The sequence below is a fragment of the Phoca vitulina genome, unplaced genomic scaffold, assembly GCF_004348235.1.
Source record: "Phoca vitulina isolate PV1807 unplaced genomic scaffold, GSC_HSeal_1.0 scaffold31, whole genome shotgun sequence".
Taxonomy (NCBI): Eukaryota; Metazoa; Chordata; class Mammalia; order Carnivora; family Phocidae; genus Phoca; species Phoca vitulina.
Genome location: NW_022589734.1, coordinates 7953660 through 7980658, shown reverse-complemented (window position 1 = coordinate 7980658; position 26999 = coordinate 7953660). Strand labels below are relative to the sequence as shown.

The window sequence follows — 26999 nt, the reverse complement described above, 5'->3', positions numbered from 1 at the left end:
CCTACCTCCACCCCACTCCACCATGGGGTAACTCCTGAGAGAGGAGTTCCCTGCTCTGCGTTGCCCTGTCTTAACCTTCCATTTTGATCCTTTTTTTTCCGTAAAGACAATATGTCAAAACGCAGACTAGGCTCCCCTGTAACTTGTCCTGTGTTTGCGTGGCTGGAGGTGCAGGGAAAGCCAGGGCGAGGAGGGAGGGAGGAGGAAAAAGGGGGGGCCAAGGGAAGGGTCGGGTGAGCTGAAGTTCTGGAGAGAAGGTGGCGGTAAATCATTTACTCCATCACTGGGTTCTTGTCCCCCCCCAAGTGCTAAGGTCCCGGTTTCTGGTTTTACACGGGCACAGGCTTTGTGTACTAACAAACACAACGGCCGAGCTGCAGCCTGGCCTGTGTGCCTCGTAACCTTGGGATGGCCAAAATCAAACGCCCGTGTCAGGAACTGGCCACAAAGTCAACCAGCACAACCCCCTCGGAACACTGACCCCGGGGCCCTTCAGCCTCGGGGGGACGACCCACAGATGCCTGATCTCGTGCAGGTGACCAGCCCAGGCACTCACTGTGAGCAGACCACCTGGGCCAGGTGCCCGGAGGGGGTGGGGCTCAGCACAAGGGGAAGGGAGCAGAACACCGTGCACCACACAACTCCAGGGGGCGCCATTCACACCGAGTTCCAGCATCAGCAGCCATCAAAGTGAGGGCCATCCCTTCCCTGCTGAGCTGCAGGACCCTTTCAGGTGATGCTTTGAAATCAGCAGTGGAACTTTCTAAGAATACAGATGCCTGGAACCAGCAAAGACCATGGGATGAGACCAGAAGCCCTGAGTGCATGTTCTTAAGGAGCCCCACGTGGGACCTACAGGATCAAGTGCAGAGCAGAACCCACCGACTGCTTTCAAGTTTCCCTCCACAAAGCTTAGGGAGTGTTTTCTGCTAAGTTATACAAATGACATTAAAAAATATATATATATATCACGCTTCTGCATGAAGACTGGTTGTGCTTTTTTTGTTCTGTTTTGTTTTTGGCATACGCTTCAAATTATTCTTGCTTTTCACTAAAAATTGAACATAATCTTTCATAATTATTCAGTCTTTATTTTAAGTATGAAAAATAACATCTTATCGTCCAAGATCATATATCATAGCGTCTCTGAGTCAGGCCAGACTGAGAGGGAGAGACCCGGCTGGGAGTGAGACCAGTCAGAAGCTGAATGATGAGGAACTGTAGGAGTCTTGATTTTAAATACAACCACCAGTTCCTTACTTTTTCCCATTACATGGTTCACTCTGTGATTTTACAGCTGGGTTTGGACAGCCAGGCTCACGCCCCACGACGAAGATTCAGATTCTTGTGCTAAATTCAGACGACCCAATGATGTCAGAAGGTTCTCAAAGTGACAACTAACAGGAGCCTCTCAAAGTTCCCCCTCTCACTGCGAAAGCCTTACACTTACGCATTCATTCACTCACTCGTTGATTTTGACTGCTGTCTGACAGACAAATCTTATACTGTGAAAAGCGGTGTGCTCTCTGGAGTGCATGGACAGAGAAAAACATGAGCCCCTCCAGTATTTTTTCATCAGACGGGTTTCCCCAAAACTTGTTGACTGGTAACCTACAGGGAAAGCATCACACGATTTCATTTATTTGGGTGACTGTCACAAGTCACGGCTCTGCCAGGGGTGTTTCTCAATGTACCTGTAGCCACAAGGAGTGCCCTTCGTACCAAAGACCTACGGCCTCCCTCCACCTCCAACAGGAGCCGTGAAAACCGTCAGCCAGCCAGTTTCCCTCCCAGAGAGCAGGCAGGGAAAGAGAGAAACCCTATACTACGTGATGCTATCTGGCAGGCACCGGGGCCATCGGGAGCAGAAGAATGAACAGCGAGAGTAAGTGGGATCACTCAGCTTCCCACCCGCAGACGGCTTCCTGCTCTCTGCTGGTGACAGAGGTGCACGCAGGGCTGGCTAAGTGAAGATGGCCAAGGCTGGCCCTTCAGAAAGGCAGAAGGAGCCAACCAGCACTGGTGTCCAAAGCACTTTCCACGCAGAGGCCTGCACATTGTACCGATTTCAACTCACACCGGCGGCCTGTGAGCAGGTGGGACAGGCTGAGTGCAGAGGACCTCAGCCTAGCAAAGAACAGGCGCTAAAACCAACTGGGAGAATCCCAAAATGTCAGAGCTGGGGGCGGGGGAGGTGGGAGGCTCAGCCATCCCAGGGTCCTGACCCGTTCATTTTAGGAGAAAAGGGAGGAGAGGAGGAGGAAGGTGAGGAGGAGCAAACACGGGCTGACTGCATTTTCTGTATTCTCTTGGCTTGTGGCCTAAATGAGGGGGAAAAGGGAGGGACAGTGGACTGTCCTCTCCCAAAGGGGCAACACTACTCAGGCAGAAGAGCCAAGGAACCAGGAACCGTCCCTGCTCCCCAGGACACAGGCTAGGAGGAGAGTGCAAGGAGGGAGCTCAGCCGTGCACAGAGAGCTCACCAGGGAAGATGAAATAGGACGGCAGACGCCGGCTTCCTCCTGAGCCACGATCCCGAGAACCCGAGCCACGGGCCCCTCGGCCGCAGCAAGCCCCACCGGTCTCCCTAACGCTGCCCCTCCAGGAGACCACGTACGGATGTTACGATCCCTCTGTGCATATGCTAAGAGGTCAGGAGGAGGCGGACTCTTGAGACACGGATGCGGTTTGCCTAATGGCGATCTAAACCCGGACACCGCTCGAAGCTTTGGGCTGGAACACAGCTAGAGTTTAACACTACTGCCCCCAGCCCCCAAAAAAGAGAAAAAAAGAAAGCCTCTTTTCTGTAGAATGCTTTTTGTTTACGGGGCTGTTTCAGAGGTGTGTTTAACTCCATCTTATTCCAAGGTTTCTGGAGGGAGCATGTCCCAGAGAGCCAGGCAACCAAACACAGCTGGGGGATTCTTCAACAGCAGAGCGCCTACCAGGAAAACACCAGTCTGTGGGAAGAGCGGGTGGGTCAGATGGTTTCCCAGGCCCCGTCCAGCTGGGATACGTGATGAATGGAAAATGTCCTAACACGGCACCAGGCGCAGCCAAGTGCTCTATGAAACTATGCAACAGAGGTGAGGCTGAGACGGTCCCTGCGAGCTGAAGCAGGATGGCAAGGAGCTCACAAAGCCCAGGGGGCACCACCTTATACAGCGCCCGTGCGTGCGGCTAGTACCGTCCCGCGGCCCTTAGGGCTGATTACTAGGATTCGGGTCCGTAACTGTGTTCCCCTCCTCTCCAACCCCTTGCCAGTCCTCTGCACCGGAACATGGCAGGACATGTCAGGACGGCAGGGGCAGGCACACCCTCTCTACGTGTCAGCACAGAAGCAGCCACACACCCCGAGTGTGGGGCAGCTGCAGCGAACGTGACCCTGGCTCTGAACTCGGGCTCAACCGCTCATGACCCACCCCCAGGACGACTGGCTGTTACTCATTTCCTTGCTTCAAGATGTGGACAACATTGCCCTCGTGGGACAGTCATGAAGACTAGCTCTGGAAGGTCTCTCCACCAACGCTGAGTGCTCCCCTCAAGTCAAGGCCGGCAGCCCTCAGCAGGAGGGCACAGCAGTGAGAACACAGTCGGACAGGGCGTCACGGACGGGGCTGCAGCAAACACAGCCACGCAGGGTCTAGGAACGGCTTAGGGAGAAGGGGCAGAACATGTGGATGTTTACGCCCACCCCGCCCTACTCCATCTTCAACAGACGCCCCCATCTTCCTTGCCTGGTTTCAGAAGCTACAAGACTTTAAACCAACTAGGACATTTTGGCATTCAAAAGCCAGGCGACTGAAAGGATGCATTCACAAGTGGGAACTTCTGGCAGGCACGTGCAAGACATGGGCAGAACCCTGGAAAGCAAGTACCAGCCACTCCGGTCCTCCTAGGGAGACTGGTGGTTTGCTAGGAAGAGAAAGTCCGGGAGTAACTGGCCTCACGCTCGGACAATGTGCATGCTCTCTACTAAGCACAGGACTCCCAGCTGCGGGGAGGGTGGTGGGGGCGGCGTCAGGGGCGTGCAGAGGGTAGGGCATGGCAAGAGCCATGCTCCTCGTCAGATCCAGCCATCTGCTTTCTGGAAAGTGGTAACAGAAGTACTCACTTCTCCAAAGGCTCTGCAGCTGACAAACAAGTGCCCCCCCCAGAAAGGGTAGCAAGAGCCTGCTGTGCGGGGCACCTCCTGCTTACCATGCATTTTCTTTTCTGAACTTTCTTCAGAGAACTGTGGCTTTACTTTGTCAGGCTTACAGGATTTCAAACGAAAATGACAGTGTGAAAATGTAGCATATACTTCACACATCTAGAAATTCTGTTCAGTAGTGGAGTCCTTGGTGGACAGGCGCTCCTGGCTTGCTGCCACCTGAGCCCTGGATTCGAGGCCCCACTGGCCCAGAGAGAGCACCCCCCACCCCGGCCCACTTGCTCTTCTCCCCTCCCCGTTTCCCAGGGACTGCTTGGCGACCGACCTCCCTCACTAGTAGAACAGCCTGCCATGGGCTCTTGGAAGCTTCTGTGATCACCACCACTTCCGGATGAAGCCTTTCCACCTGGGTAGAGCGTGGCTCACGCCTCATTCCCAGGACCGCCCCCTCGCCAGTCCTAAGCCTTGTAAGCCAGATTTAGCAACTAAAAGCACTTCAGTCTGAATTTCAGATAAATAAATGACAATTCAGTATTTAGTCTCTCCCCACTACTGCATGGAAACAATACCTACACTAAAAATTATTTGCTTTTTATCTGAAATTTAAATTTAACTAGCATCCAGGATTTTATCTGGCAATCCTGTATCATACAATTCTCTATTGGGTTTTAGGTCCTACCCATTAGTATTCGGGTGGTAATCTCCAAAAGGCTAAGGCTCTCACCCTATTTACCTTTAGTTCAATGATATAAACCCTGTATAAATATTCAGTAAATTAGAATTAAGAGAGTGTATGGTCATGTGACTATGCAAAGTACCCCTGGTATAAAATTACTTAAAATGTACCCTCTTCAACTTCTCTTTAAAAATCAACATAAAGAAACTAACACTTGAAAAATACTTGGGGCTATCTTTTTGGCAATTTAAGTCCAAACATTAGACTTAGAATACGATTATATCTGGGTGTTTCTCCAGAACAGCTGTTGATTTTAGTATAAATAAAATTAAAAAAAAAAAATTCTACCCACTATTTGTCACTGATCTTCCCCATAATTGGGAAGCTGGGATTGCCTTAGCGAAATGAAAGAGAACTGTGAATTTGCAATATTCCCTTTAAGAATATATGGAGTCAAAAGAACTTCACAGAACGTTCAACATATTAAAAGCTGCTCTGCAGAACTGGGGATGCAGTTTTTCCTGCCAAAGCAGCAAGTCCACCGTGGCCGATCCCTTAATACCAACTTCTACTTTTTCCTCACTGCCTCCTGTGGGTCACCAGGTAATCTTACTACATCCTGCTGAAGGGATGAAGTGGATGAAAGTCCGTGATCCAACGGGCCCAGGACCCTTCGCACCCCTAAACACCTACATGTAACACCTGCCTTCACCAGCAGCCCTTCGGGGGCCCAGACAGCGGGAACAGGTGATTTTGGTGACAAGGGTGCACAGGGAAGAACTCTCGGTCCCACCAGGCAAGCCCCCTGCTTCCGAGACTGAGGGAGAAGCTGAAAGTGGGGTCGTGGGGAAAGGGTTCTACGCTTCCAAGCCTGCTCCCTGTCCCGCTCCCCCCACCCCTTCCCCGGGCCAGACAGGCCACAGCCTCCCCTCCGGGCAGTAGCACTTCTGGCATGGCGGGCCCTCTTACCAGTGTGTGTGAGCATGTGCCTCTGGAGGGAGCTGGCCCAGGGGAAGACCCGGGGGCAGTGGGGACAGTTGATCTTCTGCAGGCAGTTGGCGTAGGAGTTCCGCTTGGCCCTCAGCAGCTTGTCTTCGGGAGGGCTGCCCTGCTCTTCGTCACTGGGCCCGTGGGGGTCCGCGGGGGCTCCGGCCACTTCATCCTGAGCGTCATCCTCTGTAGTCTGTAGAAACGGACTGAACTTGTTGGTGTCCGTCGTGGCGAGCATCTTCTCGATGCTGGCAAACTCCCCGCTGGAGTCCAGGTCCACCCCGCCGCTGCTGGAGCGGGGCCGGCTCCTCATGCCCTTTTTCCGGCCCCTCTTCTTGGACAAGCCCACTGGCCCCTGCTCGGTGGGTGAGGGCGCCTCCGGGCTGTTGGCAGGAGGGGACGGGTCGCTGGATTCTTTTGGGCTGGTGGTGCTGGCGGGGGCGGCGGCAGCCCTGGGGGCCGCGCTTCCTAAGCTGTCCAGAGCTGCGCTGTTACTGCCAGGGCTCGTGGGCCCCGGGTCGGCCACCTTCGCTTTCAGCAAGGTGGGGGCCGAGGACACAGATGAGATGATCTGGGCGATGGAGGCCAGTGGGGGCAGCTCTTCTGTCACGGGGGGCTTTGGCAAGAGCAGCGGGGGCTTGGGGCGCAGCGGCCGCAACACCGCTGGGCTGCTGATGAGGGTGGGATTGCCCAAGATGGGGGAGCTGTTGACCAGAGCTGATGAGTAGATGGGGACAGCAAGCTGAACAGAGCCCTGCAGGGGCTGAGCGTGGGCTTCCAGAGTGGTGGCTGCGGAGGCCACGGGTTTTTCCAGGATCCCGCTGGGCCCCAAGGTCACTGGCAGGGTAGGGCACGGCGGAGGACAGGGAGAGGGCTGCTCGCCGCTCCCTGGTTCCTGCTCAGGCTTCTTGGCTTCGCCGGGAGCAGTCGCATCTTTGTCTCCTTTCCTGAAGTTCTTGGGGATGGACAGGTCGATGGGCTCCATGGAGCAGTCATAGGGCGCCGAGGAGGAGGGGCTCAGGAAGGAGGGGACATTCTCCTGCTTCACCTGGACCAAGGCCAGGCCCTTCTGGGAAAAGTCCAGGGGCTCGTTGAAGTCCACCGTGAAGCTGCTGGCGGGCTCCAACTTGACGGAGACGTGGGGAGGCAGAGGCTGGGGGGGGCCCCCATGAAGAAAGCCGTTCTGCGGCTCCAGGAAGGTCGCCAGGGGTTTACGTTCGCCGAAGGTCCCGCCACCGTCCTCGATCCTCCCCGAGGCCTCGGCAGCCGCGTCGGCCGGGCTCAGACCGTCGGCTGCCAGGACATAGCTCTCGATGTCGTGCTCGGGCACGTGCAGGTGCTGCTTCAGGATGTGGTGGATGCAGTTGCGCTTGGCCGAGAAGGCAGCGCTGCACTCCTTGCACTCGAAGGGCTTGCGGCCCTTGGGGCAGCCGCCCAGGCCGCGGCCGCAGTGCGTGCGCATGTGGATGCGCAGCGCGCGGTAGTGCTTCAGGTCCTCGCCGCACAGCCGGCACACCGTGTCCGGGGAGCAGAAGGCGTCCACCATCTCGGCAGCGCTGCTGCTCACGTACTCGATGTTCTTCTCGATGTCCTTGCGGGTGGCCTTGAGGTGCTTCTTGCGCAGGTGCCGCTCGCAGTTGGCCTTGACGGTGAAGGGGTAGTGGCAGATCTTGCAGATGTAGGGCCGCTCGCCGCTGTGCGTGCGCAGGTGGCGGATGAGCGCGGCCTTGTCGGCGGCAATGTAGTCGCAGATGTTGCACTGGTAGGGCGAGATGCCCAGGTGGGAGCGCACGTGCGCGCGCAGCACCCCGGAGAAGGCAAACACCTGGTTGCAGAAGCGGCAGGGGTAGAGCACCTTGCGCATGGCTGGCGTCTTCTTGCCGCCGGGCCCGGTCATGATGGCCTTGAGGTCCCCCTCCGTTATCTCCTGCTTGATCTTGGCCTCCATGCTCAGGGGCAGCAGGGCCTCGATGATGCTGTCTTGCTCCAGCTGCGTCTTCATCTCGGCCTGGACCGGCAGGTCCACCCGCGGCTGCTGCAGGAAGAGCTGCGCGGCGGTGTCTGGCTGGGCTCCGGCCGGGGACGGCAGCAGGTGGGCACTGGAGGCTGCCTCCATGGGGCCTTTGAGGAGCTTCAGGGGCGGCGGGGGGAGGCTGGGGCTGATGCAGCCCGGGGAGGCCTGCTGGGCGTTGAGGAGAGGCGGGGGCGTGGACGCGGCCACCACCGTCCGCGGGGTGACCAGGGGCTTTGGCTTCAGAGGGGGCATATGTTTGAAGATGGCCTGCAGAGGGGCAGCGGGGGCCTTGGAGAGAGGCGGAAGACTGATCTGAGGGGGGGCGGAGGCTGCCATCTTCAGAATCTGCTGGATGTCGGCCAGCTCGATGGCCGACTCGCCAGAGATGGGCTTGACCACAATACTACTGTCGGGCTGGATGATGAAGCCCTTCTGGAAGGGCTGCAGGGACAGGTGCTTCATGCTGTCCTTGGTAGCCGGGAGGACCGTGAGAGAGCCACCCAAGGAAGCAGCTTCGAAAGGAGACAGACTCAGCATGTTGGTGCAGCCGGGGTCCTGAGGTAGCTGAGACTTGAGTGTCTGGAGCTGTATTGCTTGGTTGTCATCCGGCAAGGGCTCCTCGGCGGGGGCAGGCCTGGCGTCTTTGGTGTGCTGCAGGCCCAGCAAGGCCAGGAAGACCTTCTGGTCCAGGGCGTCCCCGGGCAGGGTCTTGGCCTGCAGCCTTTCCCGTCCCTGGTCCGTGGCGACGTGGGTCTGCCTGTGCAGGGCGAGCGAGGAGAGCATGGGGAACGCCTTGTCACATGTATCGCAGACGAAACGGTGCTGCTCGCTGATGCACCTTCGTAGGTTTGTCTCACACCAGGCCTGCATGGAAGCCGGGTAGGCAAGAGCAAGGGAATAAAGAGGATTTAAAAATAATCACTACCCTGAGATGCAGAAGGTATCCATTGTATAAGCTGCCCCAGTCCCCAGCCTTGGCCTCCCCCCTGCTTGCTAATTCCTGTCCCGGACTGAATCAGGAAAACCCCCCAAAGCATCTCAAGCGTCCTCTTGCTTGATGAATGACATCAATCTCTAGGGTATCTCAGAGAAGCAATGAAATATGGTTAAGTAACAACAGCACAAAGACAGGATTAATTCTCTTTTTAAAAATGGTGTCCTGGAAAACTAATGGGCTGGGGACTTCCTACCACCAGTGGAGAACTGGCTACCTTCGTGATTGTCGGAGAAAGGGCATTGCCTGGGCAGGGGCGTGAGGCAGCGCCACCTGGGGGAGGGTTATGTGAGTGCATACGTGTGGGTATATGCATATATGTGTGTGTATACATACGGAATAAGTCATTGAACTTCAGGATTCTGTGCCTCAAGAGTTTCCCTGTTGATATCCTCTATCCCAGTTTTAAAAAAAAAATAGTTTCAAAATGCCTTTGGCAGGTGTTTTGTAGGCAGAGAACAAATATGGTTCAGGTTAATAATGACCCCAAACATTTTTAATAGAAACTACATTAGAAATATTTACCTGTAACATGGATATTAAAGAAATATTTAAAAAAATACAAATTCAATTTAGATAGGGCTGGAGTAGGGGTGGTGAGCAATTCACAACCTTAAATCCAAACGCCCCAGGAACGGGCAAAAAGCACAGGTAAGCTAGACACATACTCAAGTTAATAAGAAATTCAACACAAAATAAAAGCCCACCTATCCCTCTCAGCTTAATGACCCAATGAAGATTGAAAGGATCAAGCTGAATTTCAAGAGAAAAGGTTGTGATTAAAAGAAAGACAAAACCCAACTGACAACATCTTAAGGAAGGGAAGCCTCAGGGTGAGGGGGTCTAGTCCAACGACGTGGCCCATGGAGGTAGCTGCTGGGTCCACGGGCCGAGCAAAATACCTGAGAAATTCGAGGAAACTTCCTACAGGAGAAGTCAGTGAATCCTAAGTCATGGAAGCCAGCAGGGATGGAAGGGTTGTTCTGAATGAAAGGCCTTCCCATGGAGTCCCTGGGAAGTTGTTTGTGGACAAGTGCGTTGTGGCGCAGCAATCCTCGATGTGTTCGAAAGGTTACGCAGCAAATGTCACATCTGGCAGGAAAAAGGGACAGGATATAAGGGAGCAGCCAAGTGAGAGTTTCCACTTGTCCAGTAGCGCGTTCTATTTTTTTGTTGCTTCACTTCAATTGAAATAAAAATGATAGGACATCAAGAAGCCACTCTGTTCGTGGTTAGCACCAAGAAAACTCTTCATTTAAAAAAAGTTATATTTTACCAATTTCTGGGTATCCTAATCTTTGTAGACAGAACAGGTGTGTCCAATAAGTTTAGCCAGGAACCTGAAGCCACGGTTGCAGGCTTACTTTGTCTTACCTGAATTATGCAGCATAGAGCGACCATTTCAAAGGTTTTCCTCCCTCCCTTGGCTCAATGGATTCTAATTATCATAATTCTTTAAAAGTCAAATAGCATACATTTGCGCAGAATCTAGAGCATCCCTGGTCTCTAATGGGGATGAAATGATCAGGATGAAATGATAATCAAATTCTCCAAGTGAATTAGTAGCACACGACAGTGACTATGTATTCAATTCTGATATTATTACCATCCATTATCTGAAAGACAACCGTGGCTCCTAGACTAGGAGCAAGGCATCCTGCAGGGGCACAGAGCACGCCCCTGGTAGGCGGGTGGGTATCCTGACTTTCATCTTACGGATGGAAACACCGAAGCTCAAACACTTCACGCGACGTGGCCGAGGTCACACAGCCAGTACGGAAGCGAAGATAAAATATGAACCCCGTTCATCCTCCCGCCCACACCTGTTACGATGCTGTCGCCTTTTCCTTGAAAGACTCCCACGGATGCAGTCCATCTAAAGATCAGCACCCTTCACCTCAGAGATGACCTACACCTTAAGTGTCCTGGGCCACAAAGATGTGAAACAAATGCATTTTATTATTATTATTTACTTATTCTTTTTTAGAGGGAGATGGAGAGAGAGTGATGAGAGGGAGGATGGGGAGCAGATGGAGCATGGGGAGCAGGGGGAAGGAGAGGGGGAAAGAGGGTGGGGAGGGAGAGAGAGAAAATCTTAAGCAGGTTCCATGCCCAGCGCAGAGCCTGAAGTGGGGCTCGATCTCACAATCTTGAGATCAGGACCTGAGCTGAAAAGTCGAGAGTCAGATGCTTAAGTGACTGAGCCACCGACGTGCCCCCAAATGCATTTTATGATGCTTCCTCTACTCTTTCGTACCAGTGTCACCTTCTGGGTCTGCACTGAGAACCATCCTAACGACCATCTGATCATTACAGTATTATCAATATCCCCTAGATCCGTACTATTTAAATTAATTAAAATTTCCTCAGTCACATTACTCTCATTTCAACAGTGGCCTCAAGTAGTGCAGATCTAACACACTTCTATGTTTCTGTGACTGCAGGAGTTCTATTAGGGCTGTGGGCCTAGCACCTTTCCAAGTATTTGCATGTACAAACGCATTTGTCTCTCACAAAACCCCTAAAGCAGGTGCTAGCGGTGCTCTATAGGGAAGGAACGTGGGTCACTGAGGGGCAGAGCAACCTGCCGGGATTTACACTGCACACACCTCAGCGGAAACCTTCTTAGCTCTGAAATTCTTCTCTGTTAATAAAGAGATAATAAATCACCCATGAAGCAGCTGAGCTCATTTTCCTCTTGCGCTGAAACGAAGTACCAAGTACGTGCAACTCGGCTGTCCTTACCGCGCTGTGGCAGGCCACGGCAAGCAAGGTCCTGCTGTATGTCCACCGCTGTCTCTAGGGCCACCCCAGCCACATCTCGCCATCGAGATCCCTGCCATCGTTCCATTAAATTTGGAATACCGGGTTGCCGCGAGCCGCTCAAAACACAAAACTCCGCCTGAGGGAACGGTGCTTCGGCTCACCAAGTGTGACAAGGGCTCCAGGGAAGGAAGGGTCACAGAGAACCCAGGCTGCCTTTAGGTGCTGACGGTGCTCACGGCTGCAGGCCCACATGGCGCCACTTCCTGCCCCCCCCCCCCCGCCGCAATCCCTTGCACGCACGCGGCTCATGTTCGGGGGGCTGGAGGGTGGCCCCCCCAACCACAGGGAACCCTGGCCAAAGCACCCAGAGGACTAGGCCATGAGGAAGCAGCCTGGCCGCAGCTGCTCCTGTGTGCCACACCGTACGTGTGGGGGGGGCTGTGACCCCCGGGGCCCCACGGCACCTCTGTCCCGTCCTGCCATCCTGGAAATGACACTTTCCTCTTCTACCGCGGTGACTCCAGTCCCCCCAGACTCAAGTTCAATGGCACACTCCTCGTCGTCACCACCCCATCACCACCCCAGTGGTCAGCTGGAAGCTCTCCCCTGAGCTGGAGAGAAATGTCTGGACGGGGGACATTTAATGCCGACCAGACATCGGGTGATAGTAAGAAATCACTGTTACTTACTTAAGTTGTGGTAATATTTTGGTTATGTTTTTTTTTTTTGTAAGTCCCTTTCCTTTACAGATACGTAATGAGATGTTGGTAAGTGAAATATGATGCCTGGGACTTGTTTTCAAATTATCTGGGATGGGGGAAGAGATGAAACACCATGGGCTGGGAATTCCTGAAACTGGGGGATGGGTGCATAAGGGTTCATCACACTGTGCTCTCTACTTGTGCATAAGTTTAACCTGATACATGTAAAAGAGAGAACCACCTAAAGAAGAAAAAAAAAAGAGGTGAGCAACATCTAATTACAAATGGCTAATGAGAGTGGGCTGACTTTTCGTCTCTTTTTCTGAGCTTCAACAACATCCAAAGCACTATTTGTGGCAGATGCAGGTGCGGGGGGGGTTCAATTTATTAAAAACCCCAGAAGAGAAGCCCTTACACTGAGTCGGAGCCTCTGGGAAAAAGGTGGAGGGGCCGGGGTGGGAGGGAGGCGTGGAGCCCAGGGCTCAGGAAGGCTCCACAGCTGGGATTTACGTGCAGGCGGAGCGAGCCACACTCAGCGGCTGGGCAGTCAAGCCTGTGGCCTCATCTGGCGTGGCCCTTTGTGAACTGGAGATGGTTCTGATTTTCTCTCTCCCTGCCTCCTCCCCTCTGTCCAGGCTTGGCCAGAAGCAGGTGAGGCTTGGGAAGCCGTGGGGAACGGGAGCTGGTCTGTGCCTTCCCTGGAAGGTGAGGACAAGAGAAGGTAACAAAGTCGAGGGCAGGTGCCAAGGGCTGCCACTCGTGGGCACTCTGCACCTGACGTCCGCACTTGCTCTTTCCAAATTAAGAGCGAGCACTGACTACATACATTTTGCGCAGGACATTTGCAGAGTGTTTTAAATTCATCTTCACCCGCACCGGATGCTGCAATATCACAACAAATACCTGAACTCATTCATCCTAGCAACCCTGTGAGACAGCGCTAGTAAGAGTCAGTGAGTGTGCGATCCATCGGGGGCTAGCCCTGGCTCCCCGCTCTGCTTTCCCTGTGAAGACCACCGCAGTGGAGGGACTCACGGTCAAAGTCAGGTAAAGGGCTCGGGTGGGGTGCGCATTAAAATGAAGTCACGCGTCCGTGAACTATTTTATCTAACCTAAAACATATATAGTCGATCCTCATTACTGGCAGATTCCGTATCTGTCAATTTGCCCACTTGCTACAACGTACTTGAAAATCCGCGCCACTACTCGCAGCGTGCCTGAGGACCCGCCCTGAGAGGGCAAAGAGCCGAGTCGCCCGCCGTGTGCGTTCCTGGCTGCAGCCGCTCCGCCGTCTTGCCCCAGCCCCTACTGTAAACCCTTACACGGTCCACTTAGTGCCACAGTTCTCGTGTTTCTGTGCTCTTTGTGGGTGGTTCCGTGGTCTGAGATGGGCTCCAAGCACAGCGCCAAAGCGCTGTCTCCCGAGCGTGAGCTCAAGGAGCTGGGATGTGCCTGATGGCAGAACATGCGTGTGTCCCACAAGCTCCGTTCAGGCACGAGTTACGGTGCTGGGGGCTGGGAGTTCCAGGTCCCCGAGTCAGTGCTATTTATTAAGTATGATTTCTTTAAGCAGAAACAAACATAAAACCAGGGTCTGTTATTGATTAGTTGATGAAAAGGTAAGCAGAGGCTCGCAAGCAACTAACGCTGTGTTTCCTCTAGGAGCCACGGTTTAATATTCACTAATTCTGTGTTGACTGCAATCTTTGAGAACAGAACGATTGGGAGTAACGGTAAGCAACTGCACATTCACTCCCCAAGGGCTTACGCTGGAGTCTCACTGCACTGAGAGAAGATCCAGGTCTGGGTCACTGCATGGATCATACTCCTAATACAACATCTTTCATTTCCAGGTTTGGACTTTTTTTTTTTTTTAAAGATTTTATTTATTTGAGCAAGAGAGCACAAGCACGGGGAGCGGCAGGCAGAGCGAGAAGCAGGCTCCCCGCTGAGCAGGGAGCCCGATGCGGGCCTCGATCCCTGGACCCCGAGATCATGACGTGAGCCGAAGGCAGACACTTAACTGACTGAGGAACCCAAGTGCCCCTGGGAAGAAAAGTTCTCTTATTTTTCTCCTGTACCCTAGAGACCTTTTGAATACCTTTCCTGAGTCTACTGCACTAGTGCACTGTTGGCTACGAATACTCAACGTGAGGGGCGTCACAAGTCAGTTTTCTAAGAGGGAGGACAGGGTCTCATAATATGGCAGTTAGAGCTGACTGCAGCTATCGTAGCCATGAGTGTTTAATGACACCGAGTTTTCCTCACTTCTAACAGGTCTATCCCCCCTTCCATTCTCTCGTTCACCTTCAAGCCCCTCCCGTTTCTGGCATCTAGGACAGTTTCACACATAATAGGTGCTCAGTGAACACACAGCTGAATTAACCAGCACAACCACAAGCTCTGTGTCCCCCGTGGAAGGCAGCTGGGGAGCGGTGTGGGATACGCTCGGGGACCAGAGACAGTGGGAGGGGAAGTGGAGGTTGTGCAATCTTGGACAACTTATTTCATCTGTATTTTGATTGCCTACGGGGCAAAATTTCCCACACAGGCCTGAGACAGGAATTGCTCCCTCCATGACCTCCTTACTATAGCAAGAATTAAGTGACAGGTCCTCAAATCTGTGGACACCCGATATCCCAGGCCTGGGAGAGCTCTTCCCCATCCTTCTCTGAGCCCCTGACTGCTCTCTCCTCTGTAACATGGGGATTGTCAGAGTTACTGTCAGTGACAGAGAATAAAATGCTTGGAAAACTGCAAGGTGCTACTCCAAACTTAACCATGACCGTATATTGCTAGGAACAAAACCATCAGGAATAGCCCATTTCCTGGCCACGACAGCAAACATGAAAACGCAGGGAAAATGAATTTTACTTTCGAAAGGATGTGTTCTCGCTCTTCATTCTCAAGAACTTTACCACTGTCCCCACTGCTTCTGTTTAATCCTTGAGACTCACGGGAGAAATGCATGTTCTTCCTGGTCGCCCTCTGTCCTGCACCACCTGCCCCCCCCACCACCCCCTGCCACCCCCCCTGCTCCTGGGGCCACAGCTCAGAAGAGAAGTGCATGCCGTCCCAGCCCGCACGTGCACTCAGAGCCTTCTAATAAAATTCAAGTAAGGCCCAGAGCCACAACTTCACGCCTCTCCAATTCATGGGATTCAATCGATGCACTCCTATTTCACTTCTGAAAATATACAGAATGTCATCTCATAAGCTGCTCAAAAGTGGCAGAGGGGGAAAAAACACACCAAAAAACCCAAAAAACAAACCTGCTTTGAAACCAGAAGCACACCGTGGGGGTGGTTAAAAGGAAGAAAATGAAACCCCACAGAAAAACACTGCTTGCCATCTCCCGCTCGGCACCTGTTGGCAGACCTTAAATAAAACCAGTGTGGAAAACCATCACCCAGAAACATTTGGACGGGCCTTTGTCAGCCAGAGACACTCCGTTCAACCAGCCTTCCCAAGGCCCCGGGAAGAACACTCTGCAACTGTTTCTAAAGAGCTCTTCAGGGACAATGGAGACCATTGTCACTCTGTGGGCGACGCTGTTCGCTGCGGGCTCTGATCTGGGGGCGTTTGCTAACCTCCCTTGGGCTTATCAGTCTTCATGAAGACCACAGCCATGGGTCGGGTGGGCCCCAAAACTCTCCCCTCACCCCCTGGCTTGTGGGATGTCTCCATCCTGCCCTGGACGCCACTCCAGGAACTCAGGGACAGTACCACTGCAGAACATGCCGAAGGAGCAGGACTGCACTTTGGAAGTCGTAGGACCGCGGAGCGCTGGAGGACGATTTCATCTTGTGTGTGATTCGGACAGTGTGCCAGAGGGAAAGCTTACAAACTCAAGAGACTGCTTTCTGATACCGCGGCAATGCAAGAGGAGGGCAACTTTCCCAAATGGAGAACTTCACTGTCAGTAAGATCAACGCATTTGGGGGAAAGTGTAACTAGGGAATCCTAGGCACGGGATTTACAGATGCCAATAGAACTCTTCTAAAAACTCTTCTGAAAACAAAACTTTTTTTCTTTTTACATCACATACTGAAATAAATTACTCTAAGGAAAACAAAAACTCATCAGTGGGAAACACTCTAAAGACAAGGTGAGGTTACATATCAAACACAGGGATGAATGCTAGGATGGACATTCGGCCCATCCTCAACTTACAAACACACACCTGTGTATGTGTGAACTCCAAATCACTCTGCTCACAGACATGGTGTTTCTGGACTCCAAGACAGTTCCCCAGAGCCTGGTTCACCCAGAAAACACCTGAATTCCAGCACATGTTAGCAAACGCTTCTCTCAGAAAGAAAACTTAATTGAGAATCCTGGAGATCATACCATTCCCCCCTCCCCACCATGTGACATCCCAGCCTCCTGCAGGGCTGCTCGGTCATGGTGGCTCCTATTACCGGGGCCGGGGCTCTGCAGTTGTGGTAGGGGTGGGTGGGAAGGCAGGAGGTATAGTTTTGGGGCATGCAGTCAGGGCTGTCCTAACAGCAGAAGGCCGAAGCAGCTGTCTGCAGCTTATCTGCTCCCCCCGCCCTCCCCCCACCTCCCTTAGCACCACTTGCACTGCCACCAAAGGGGTATGGGTAGGTGTGAAGCACAGATAGGAGAGGGCCGGGGTGGGGGGTCTTAGGGGAGGGAAATGCCTCCCAGCAGCATGCAGGGGGGTGAGCCAAGTTTCCACTGCGGCCCCTGGGGGCTGGAGGGACACACCACGAACACAGAGAGTCTTCAATATATACACTTTATCCACAGCCCTTCCTGTCCCTTCTCCTGCAGAAATTAAGCAAATAAGCAAAATCACACAGCAGACTGGCCCTAGATTTGATGTGGGCTGGCCTGGTAGAGAAGCCCAATTCTCACAGGCGAAGTGACCTGCACGGGTCCTGTAGCCACAGCTCAGCCTCTGCCGCCGGCTGTCACAGGCCCGTGGACAGCGCGGCACGGGCTGGAAGAAGCCAGCAGGTCAAGAAGATAACTCTCCTTCCTTAGCTGAGGGCTCTGTCCTTTCAATTCTCAAAGGACTTGAGTGACAATGAATGATCTTCTCATCCATACCCAGATCCACCACTAGTCTTAAAAAAGACAAAAGTTAAAATTTTAAAGTCATGAATTGAAGATGGACACCTGTGACAATGAGACAGGGCACCATGATACCAGTTCTTTTATAAGCCATGCCCTTGTGAGAAGACGCTATATATAACCCTGATCTGGGGTAGAAATGCGATAAATGTGCTCTTACGGTCTGAGCAGTCTGTGTAGGGGGTGAGGGTCCAAGAGGAAGCCTGATACAAAGCCAGCAGTTTGAAGGCTCATAGGAGAGCGAACAGTTACCCTATCAGGAATAACTGTCACCATCCGGGACACCAGCCCTGAAATAAGGAACGTGTGCCCACCAACCGGAGTGGGTTTTCCAAATAGCCTTCCCAAAGTGCCTACGATGGGAAGGAAGCCTACAAACACACCCAAGACTGAAAGTCAAGCCAAGGTAAATTTGAAGGCAAAGTTACTAGCAATGGGGTTTACCGAAGTGGAAAGCAAGACCACCAAGAAGCTTTAAAACAAAAAACAGAAACCTTGCAGCTAAACAAATTTGGGGATTAGCTCCTCCCAGTGCTCACTACAGTAATACTGTATTCATCTGGTGACCTCAGCTCTCCAGAACAGGAAGAAAACTCTGAAGTCCACAGAAAAGCTTAAGAGCAGGCCGAAGAGATAACCAGCGCCTCCCCACCAGGTGCCTCACCTTTACGGCAGTACCACATCTACCATGATATGATGGCAGTTAAGGGGCAGGGGACCTCCATCAAGAAAGGGTTTTTATATAAATTATATACATATATATTTTTTTCCCCCTATGCTAAACATATTTAATTTTTGAAAGGCCACTCTGGCAAATTTCAAACATTAGGAAGCATTTCTTTAGAATCTCTGGTTTCCCCAACCATCCACGGAAAATGATGCGTGGCTCTGCTCTTTAAAGCTAGCCAGTCCTTTCAAGCTTCTAACTATCCAGAGTTCACAGCTGGATAACAAGGATTACAAAATGCGGTAGGTAGGACTCAAACCAAATTTAAATAGTCATTCAGCTTCCCAACCTTTACAAAAGCAGAACTAGATGAAAGGGGTGCTCTATGACAATGAGGACTCAAGGGCAGACTGCTTTCATGTTCTCTTGTCAAATACACAATACCTGGGAGAAGGCCCTGAATGCGACGCCTCAGTTTCCTTGGAATGGGATACCCATCCGAGGACTGGACTGCCCCCTTCCTCCTCACCACAGTCCGCAAATGCATTTTCCAGACAGGGAACCAGCCTCGGCTGGCCTGGGGGCCAGGGACAAGCTAGGCGGCAGGCTGGGATGGAGCTGGCCGACTTAACTCCCACTCTGTGACGTCCCAGCTTCTTCTCCAACCCAGGGCACATTCTTAATGGCCAGACACTGGACAGTGGCTCACCTGGGAGCCTTTCCTGCCCCTCACAGTCTCTGGGCAGCCAGAGGGCCCGGCCCCTGTCATCAGAACCTGGGAGATACCTTGCCGAGAAAGCTGAGCTCACCCTGGCTACTTCCTTGAGATACTGAATTTCTTGCCCATTACAGTTTTAATCGAGAGACTGACATTCCTTTTTTAAAGGGATTTCATGCTTCATTTTTTCCTGCTCTGTCTCCAGAGGCAAAAAGGGGTAAGTGCAAACAACCTCTCCTCAGAGCCCCACCCGGTTCAGACATTCCTGCCCTGGTGCCCACCCTCCCCGCCCTCCCCTCCCATCCCAGCCAGAGAACTGACATCCAACAGCTGCACTAATCTCTCCCAGTTGCTGGGAGCAACAGTGAGGGCCCTGTACCCTGGCCGGTGGCGGGCGGCAGCTTGCCCTCCCCACGCCCAGGAATCTACCAGACTGCACACCGCGTCCCGACACCCTGCCCGGACCGTCCAACCAACCAGTGTGGCGTGAAGTCAGGGCAGATCCGAAGCACTTCACGGCGGGCAGGCTGGGGTGAGCGCAGAAGCTGGTGGCCGCCTTGGCTCTCAACAGCCCGAGTTCCAGAGAGGCCCCTCGGGCAGAGGGGAGAAGGGGCATCCTGACAAAGGTGCCTCCAACTTCCAGGGTGGCCTGCCAGGTGGGGGGCATCTGTCCCCCCTCCCTCATCAGCCCCCAGCACCGTTTCAAACCTGCCTCCACCTGGCCAAGACACCGACCCCTGGGACTCTTAAATACAGATGCTGATGACTATTTTTTTATACTCTTTCCTTACACTTAAGTGTGGGACCAATGCCATGCCATGTGAATTAGTCTGAGGGGCTCCCTGCAGGTGATGGGGGTGTGTATGGGGAGGGTGGTGCAGCGAAGGGAGCCAAACATTCCTTGGAACACTCGAGAATCCAGAAGAAAGAAGGTTCTGGCATCTCGCTCCACCACCAGGACGAGGGGGTGGCTTTCAGCCGGGCCTGCACGTCTGTAACAGCATTTACCCCCACTGTGCAGGTGGAGGACAGGCCCACCCCCAGCAGGGAGGGTGTACCTGCCAGAGCTCACTCGTGTTCCCTGAGGACTAATTCCTGACCTAGATTCCAGACAACCTTGCTCAGACCGAGGAGAGCCTCCACCTGGAGGAAACTGTGAAGTACCACCTCGCCCCGTGGAAAACTCAAGGGAAGCTTTACCCTACCCGCTCAGGCTCCCTCTGCTTTGACCACAGGCAACCCGTGCCCTTCCTGGTCCCGAATTTATCCCCTTCGCCTTGTTTTATAACTGCCCATTTCCTTGTTTTCTGACTCGAGGGCCCCATCTCCAGCATCACTTTTTTCCCCTTCAAGTCTGGTCACGTGCCGGGCACACCATCAGCACTCAATCATTTGGATGCATTTTAACTGAAATAATTTAAATCTATTACCCGCCCTTCTCGCATCAAGAAGCCACGTGAGACTGGACAATAACTTTTGCTAAAGTCTGCCCTCAGCCGCAATGCCAGAGCCACGGTAACCAGAGAGCTGTCACCCCTCCGGGCCCAGCCCCCCGCGAGCCCGAGACAAGTCATTCATACCCAAGCCCGGGGGCCTCGCCCGCCAGGCTGCTCGCTGCCCCAGCGCCCTCCCTGCCGCAGGCGGGCTTGTCCGGGCCTGCGCCTGGGTGATGGGCTCTGCACACCTGAACCGTGGCTGGCTCGAGCTCAGAAGGGCCACACACCCCGAACTGCAAAGACTCTGTATGCAGCCAGGAATGCAGAACACATCACTGGCAGTTTTTATACCGATTATGTGTTGACACTGTATTTTGGTATTAGTGCTATAATGAGTGAAAAAGCATGATCGATCTCGCCTATTTCTTTTTACTTTTTAAAACGTGACCACTAGAAAATTTAAAACACTCTGTCCATCGCGTCTGATTCCAAATGCCGGCTCTCCGCCAGCCCCCCTTGTGCAGGGGGCTGCGGATTTGCCGCGGGTCACGTCACGGCACAAGCAACGCCCAGCACTGAGGGCTAGAGCCGCTCCGAGCATCTTCCTGCCTTCCTTTTGCTCTGCGCTAACACACACTTCGTGAACTTGAAACAGGAACGGGGCACAGCCTCGGCATTTACACCAGTTTGGACTTCTCTAACACTTTTTATTAAGGGACAAGAGGCACCTTGCCAGCTTTGGGGTTTGGGGGGTGGGGCGTGTGTCAGGGCAGGAGAGCGAGAAGCCAACAGCTGTTTTGAGTTACAAACTTTCTGTTTAAACTGGTAGCATCCCACTGTGGTTCTGCTGCCGCCGGGGTTTGCAAATGGAGTTGGTGTCTATTTTAGCTCTGGGTTAACAAGCAGTCTCTCCCACCAGCTACTGTCACAGTTCACTGCCCGGCTGGGCCCTGCTGGCTCCTGCCTGCCCCCATGGCCTCCCCTGATAGCAGGCTATTACGTGCAACAGCAGAGCAGAGAGGAGAAGAGGGAAATTAACTATGTTCTATAATCAAGTCCCTTTGGTTTCCAGATGCAAGCCCCACCCCACATCGCAACAGCCCCTAGACAGGGGACGGCTGGCTCACCCCCACACAGGATGCGCTGCGGGCACAGCGTCCAGGGGCTCCAGTGGGGTGGAACGCTGCCAAAAGGGGCTGAGTCCCCAGCAGGCTACAAAGCTCCTCCCGGCGACCCCTCACCAGACAGAAGGCACTATTCCTGAGTGGGCAAGGAAAACAGGCTGGACTTGAGGTTCGACTTCCCAGTGCATCTGCCTTGTCACAGCCTTGGGGACATGGCAAGTGAATTACCCATGGAAGTGTGCAGAATGGGACAACCGGTGTCCGATGCATGGCCCATCCCTGCTGCGGAGTAGCAAGCCCAGCCTGTCCCTGGGGCAGGTGCTCGTCTGGGAGGCCCCGCTCCAGGGGAGCCCACACCCTCATCCAGGCCACCACGTAAGAAGGGGACACTTGGGCTTCCTCTCTCACGGCTATAAGCGCTGTTGTGCAGGCGTGTGCACCAGCTGCCCGAAAATGTCTCGCCAGAGTCAAATTATTTTCCCTGTAGGATAGGATTCTCTAGAGGGGGGCAAATGGGTCGTTCCTAAGATGGTATTGGATCCCAGACTAAAGTATGAAGTGAAATAAAACACACAGAGGAGTTCCGAGATGGGCAGCGCGTTCACTCTCCGTAGCGCCCGGTCGCGTGGCTGTTTGGAAGGAACGCGGGGCAGGGGCTGGGGTCCCATGTGCACTTGCTGGCTCTGCCCAGGACTCACCACGTGAGGCCTCACCTCTGTTTGCTTGGGTCCTCAGTTGAGAAAGCTATTTCAATATTCACCACCCACCACAAGCCCACATCCTGGGGATGCTGTGGACGTTCACGAAACCATGAACTTCCCGAATCTCTCAGGACTAGAGGGCCTGCAAAAGGAAGAGCCAAGTGCTTTTTCCTGGTGGACAGAAGGACAGTTGTTAAGAGACCAACCCCTAGAATATAAGGCCTGGAAAGGAACATAGGGATTATGTGGTCCAGTTCCCTTCGAGGGTCACAGACAGCCGACTGAGGTCCCATATGAGCAGGAGTTCTGACCACCAGCCCATACCCTCTCCTACGCGGCCAGTGGGCAATTTCGAGATGGGGGAGTTATGAAAAGACATTTTGTAGCACTTCAATGGCTCAGCAGTTTAAACTCTTCATAAATTCTTTTTTCCCCTAATGGAAAAATGTCAAGCTGATGTGATGAAGTATAATGTTATCCGACACGGCTTTAGGTTAATGTACGGTGAGGCTTTTCCCTCGACACAAAAGTCTTCAGCTGGCTCAGACCTCTTCACTCCCCAGTCACAACCCAACACGTGTCCTGAGGGAGGAAAGCTGGTCCATACATCAGCGAGTCCAACAGGTATCCAGACTCCTACTCCCAAGCTGCCTCCCGAAAGCCAGCGCTGTGGTGCGCGTGCACTCGCCCCTGCTCTGGGAGAAGCTTCAGCCGCGCCTTGCAGGACACGACCTTCCAATCGTGTCACTCCCCTGTGGCACCTGGTTCTTCCCAGTGCTTAAAAACCATGGCAGGAGCATTTTAAAAGTGGCAGGTCTGGGGCACCTGGGTGGCTCAGTCGTTAAGCGTCTGCCTTCGGCTCAGGTCATGATCTCAGGGTCCTGGGATCGAGTCCTGCATCAGGCTCCCTGCTCGGTGGGAAGCCTGCTTCTCTCTCTCCCACCCCCCCCGCTTGTGTTCCCTCTCTCTCTGTCTCTGTCAAATAAATAAATAGAATCTTAAAAAAAAAAAAAAAGTGGCAGTCTGTCGCAAACGTCCCAAGCCTGTCTGCCACTAAGAACACAGGACTTGCTGCCTGATGAGAAAGCTTTGCGAGAAGATGGGGAAGGAAAGCCGAGGGCGCCCCGTCCGCAGCCCTGCCCTGAGCGCTGCTGGAGAGTCCGAGCACCGTGCACCGTCTCTGCCTGGACAGGGGAAGGCCCAGCAAACCCGGAGTCAGCAACCCAGACCAGCAGAACAATCAGCTCTCAACGTTCGCCTGTGACGGGCATCACGTGGGGCCGAGTGTCCTGCACGAAGTAGAACTCTTCTTACCCCAAAAGGCTTTTTTAGGTTTCTGTGCTACCAGTCCGATCCAGCCGAAACGCTGGTGAGTAGCTGGTATGCCCTTCCGTCCCCAACACACACTCGTGAACAGCTAACAATCATCGCTAATAAGCGACACGTCTTGTGTTACAGAAAATGTGCCTGCTGCTCGAAAGCCCCCCCCCGTCATGGGAGACGCCCTGTGCACGGGGCACTCAGGGCAACCGCTCTGGGGGCCTCGCCAGCAGCGAAAAGGAAGCACAGCGAACCTCGGTGAGCACATCCTGTGGCTCCGGCCACTTTCCTCCTCCTCCTGCCACTTCTCAGCCTGGCTTCCCCGCACCACCCTCCTTTCTCAGCTGCCTGGCTTGTCACCAAACCCAAGGCAAATCCCTTTAGCTCAGTTTGGAGGACCGGGGGGGCGGGGGTTGGGGGGCGGTGAGGATCTGTCCTAAGTCTGAGGACACAGGAATGAAAAAGAGCTTTCCAGAGGACAGGTGCGTTCCCTTTCTCGTACCTTAGTGGATTATCTGAGTGGGTCTCCATGTGGGTCTCCAGTCCATACTTGCAAACAAACTCCTTGAAGCATATGGGGCAGTGAAACACTTCATCGACCTTCTCCAAGTCACCCGACTGCCCATCTTCCAAAATCTTGGGGGAAAGGAAAAAAGTGAAGTCATGAAGGAGTCTCCCACACGGGTCTGCTTCAGAAAAGAAGCCAATACTCAATCTGGATCTACAGGGAGGCCTCCCTCCTAAGGATTAAGGAGGCCACTGACCAGTCTTTTCATCCATGCAACAAATCCTCCCCGAATGCTTCCATCCATCCACCTTCAACCCACTCACCCCTTCAATCCATGCTCATGGTGCACCTAGTATCTGACAGGGACAGAGAATAATAGGAGTCCCTAACACGTAGGAAGCTTCCACTCCAGGTGGAGAAACCAAAAAGCACAGAACAATGAAACAAGCCCCTCATTTCATGGGGCTCAGCGAGGGGGGCCCACAGAGAAGTGCACACAGGTACGCTTTCCTGCAGACACCTTGCAAAAACAGTGTGGGAAAACACAGGTTAAAAGCTTAGGATGGATGTCTGCCAAGTCCCCAGACTGTGAGTATAAAGACTAGAGGTATTTCTGCCAGGAGTCCCGTGGTTAGGTACATCGGCGTGCGGGGGGAGTTGGGGGGAGGTGGCGAGAACCTTTTTAGCAGGTGCTGGGTCTTCCTTCTCTGACTCGGCATCATGACTCAGTTTCCTCTTGGAGGACAGCCGCCGGCGCTTTAGTGGGGATGGGGGGGCCGTAGCTGTAGCACTGTTAGGGTCCTTCTCATGAATCTTCATATGTCTGGAAAGAACACACACACAATGTGATTTGGCAAAAAACTGAGTTGGTTGATTTCTTTTACATTTTTCGTATTATACGTTTAGGTGTTGGTACTTGAATTTTCTTTAAGATAGATGGTAGGATTTATACGTGATTGCTCTCCTTTTAAAGCCTTCTCTGATCTCCCTGAAGCCCTCCATAAAGCTCTCACAAAGCGCTATCCAAAAATGTTGCTCAATGCTTTGCTGTCTGTTGGAAGACATTCATGAACTTCACTGACACTAACGAGATGAAAAAAAACATCTGATTGCCTCTTCTACTTACTCAGAAGAAAGGTACTATTTCAGGACACATGATTCTATAAAGAACTCCCAGATACGGCCGGTTCACACATCAAGTAATCAGTCTGCATTTACCCCCAGAACCCACCTCGCAAATGCCAGCAGTATGTGTTCGCTCTCCTCTGCTTTCGAAGGCATGCTGGGGGTCAAATCTGAGAAGTGCTAACCCAGCAAATGTCTGGAGTGAACCTAAAAGGCTTTCCATGTTGTGCATGGTGTTACGCGGATTCATAGACAGTGAGGGTAGCTGGGGCAACAGAATGAATAGGTTGCACATTGCGACCCTAATGTCTGCCGGGCCAGGAACACACGTGTGAGAAAGCATTACATAGAGTCAGTCTGTCTGCCCCAAAAAGAAAGCTTTATGGGTGACCTGACTTAGGTGGCCTTACTTTATCAAGTTCTAAAGCAAACACCCTAAGAACACGGTCCCAAGGGCCATAAGGAGAGAGAGAGAGATTACAGAAAGACAGTCAGTCTCAATTTCCTTCCTTTGTGACATAAAGGGTTTGGTTTTCCTAATGACAATCGTCATCACCATCATCATCTTTGACTGGGGTTAAACTGTGCCAGATGTAGGAACGAAGTCCCAGCTTTTTAGAAAGAGCTCTTTCATTGGATTATCTCACTGGGGAAGCACTTAGGAATGGGGAAAGATGGCGAGGCTTTCAGAAACAGTCCCGTCACACATCCAGAAAGAAGCGCAGCTCAGCTCAGCTCCTTCTTTAGAGGGGACGGGCTGGGGATGACAAGGCTAAGAAGCCTGCGAACCACAAGCAGGGGCAGAAATTCAGGCGCGTGGGCCAATGGTGCAAAAAGATGGCTGAGATAAAGCCTTTCCCCACCACAACCCTGCCCCGTGCTACCCATGGGTGTGTGGGGGTGAGACCCTGGGTGTCTCCTGTTCTGTTCTACAGACATACTTTAGGAGGCGGAGGGCCCCCACACTAGCCCTGATCGTCTCTGCCCCGGCCCACAGAACGTCAGCCCAGCCATCCACCAGCACGCTGGATGTGGCCTAGCCCTGGAGGAGATGGGCCTCAGGCCAAACCTCTGTTGTCTGGGTTGGAGGGCTTGGGGTGGGGAGTAGGGGGTCAGTGTGGTGGAGCAGGAAGATTGAAAGGGAGCAAATGGAAAAGAACCACAGACAACCACCATGCCCATGTCCACCTAATTTCTTGCTGAGCTTATCCAGATGACGCTTTATTGTTAGTTCTTGGTCACCCGAAGCCCCAGGAAAGTTCCTGGGAACCAAGCGCCTCCTTCTAAGTATCCCCTTCTATTCCAAGCTGATTGAGATTTACAGACTACTCACTATTAGTATTTAGACGGAAAAAGGAAAACGCTAGCAAGTTTCTTTTGATATTTACTGTATCACATATTCCAGTTTTAGAAATGCAAAAAAAAAATGTTTAAAGCACCTACAAACTGAGGAAGTACAAAAAGTACTATGGGATGTAAATTAGCACCAAACCCTGTCAATAAATCATTCAAAAATTAAGTTAAAGATGAATACCTTCTCTACAGCCGATAGGTGACTTGTGCCCATGAACATGAGGCCACAAATAACCTCAGAGAATACTGGAACTCTGAGACTGACAACCGTTAAGCAGCTACTAGCTCACTTCAAGCTACGCCTTTTCTATCATAGGATCCGCATTTTTACAAAGCGATGCTTTTATTATCTAGTTCTGGAATGTGTGACCGAAGCTGTTTCCACAGAGTAGAGGATGAGGAAGGACAACAGTGAGCACACAGAGAGGACCTGGTGGGAAGTTTACAGATTCTCATTTCTACTCTGCAGACGAGGCCACGCAACCTGTGGACAGGTTGACACGCCGGGGCCCACACGACCACGACGGACCCAGGTGTGCCCACTGAGGAGCCTGGGCTTCCCCTCCCCAGGCTGCTTCCTAAGGCCAAGCCTTTGATCTACATTTTGGAACCTCAGGGCTCCAGCCTGACCCTGGACACTTCCTCTCTGAGTG

The 26999-nt window shown here is 52.9% G+C and overlaps 1 protein-coding gene across 1 annotated transcript in view; it reads right to left on the bottom strand.

The window, feature by feature from the left end:
• The window catches only part of RREB1 (ras responsive element binding protein 1), a 127647-nt gene that overhangs the window by 10239 nt on the left and 90409 nt on the right, over positions 1 to 26999 (bottom strand). The window contains exons 7-10 of the mRNA XM_032424673.1: positions 24547 to 24691; positions 23863 to 23996; positions 9730 to 9919; positions 5799 to 8697 (exon numbers count right to left, since the gene is read on the bottom strand). Of these exons, the coding sequence (XP_032280564.1) occupies positions 5799 to 8697; positions 9730 to 9919; positions 23863 to 23996; positions 24547 to 24691 (3368 nt within the window). The remainder of the gene's footprint in view (positions 1 to 5798; positions 8698 to 9729; positions 9920 to 23862; positions 23997 to 24546; positions 24692 to 26999) is intronic.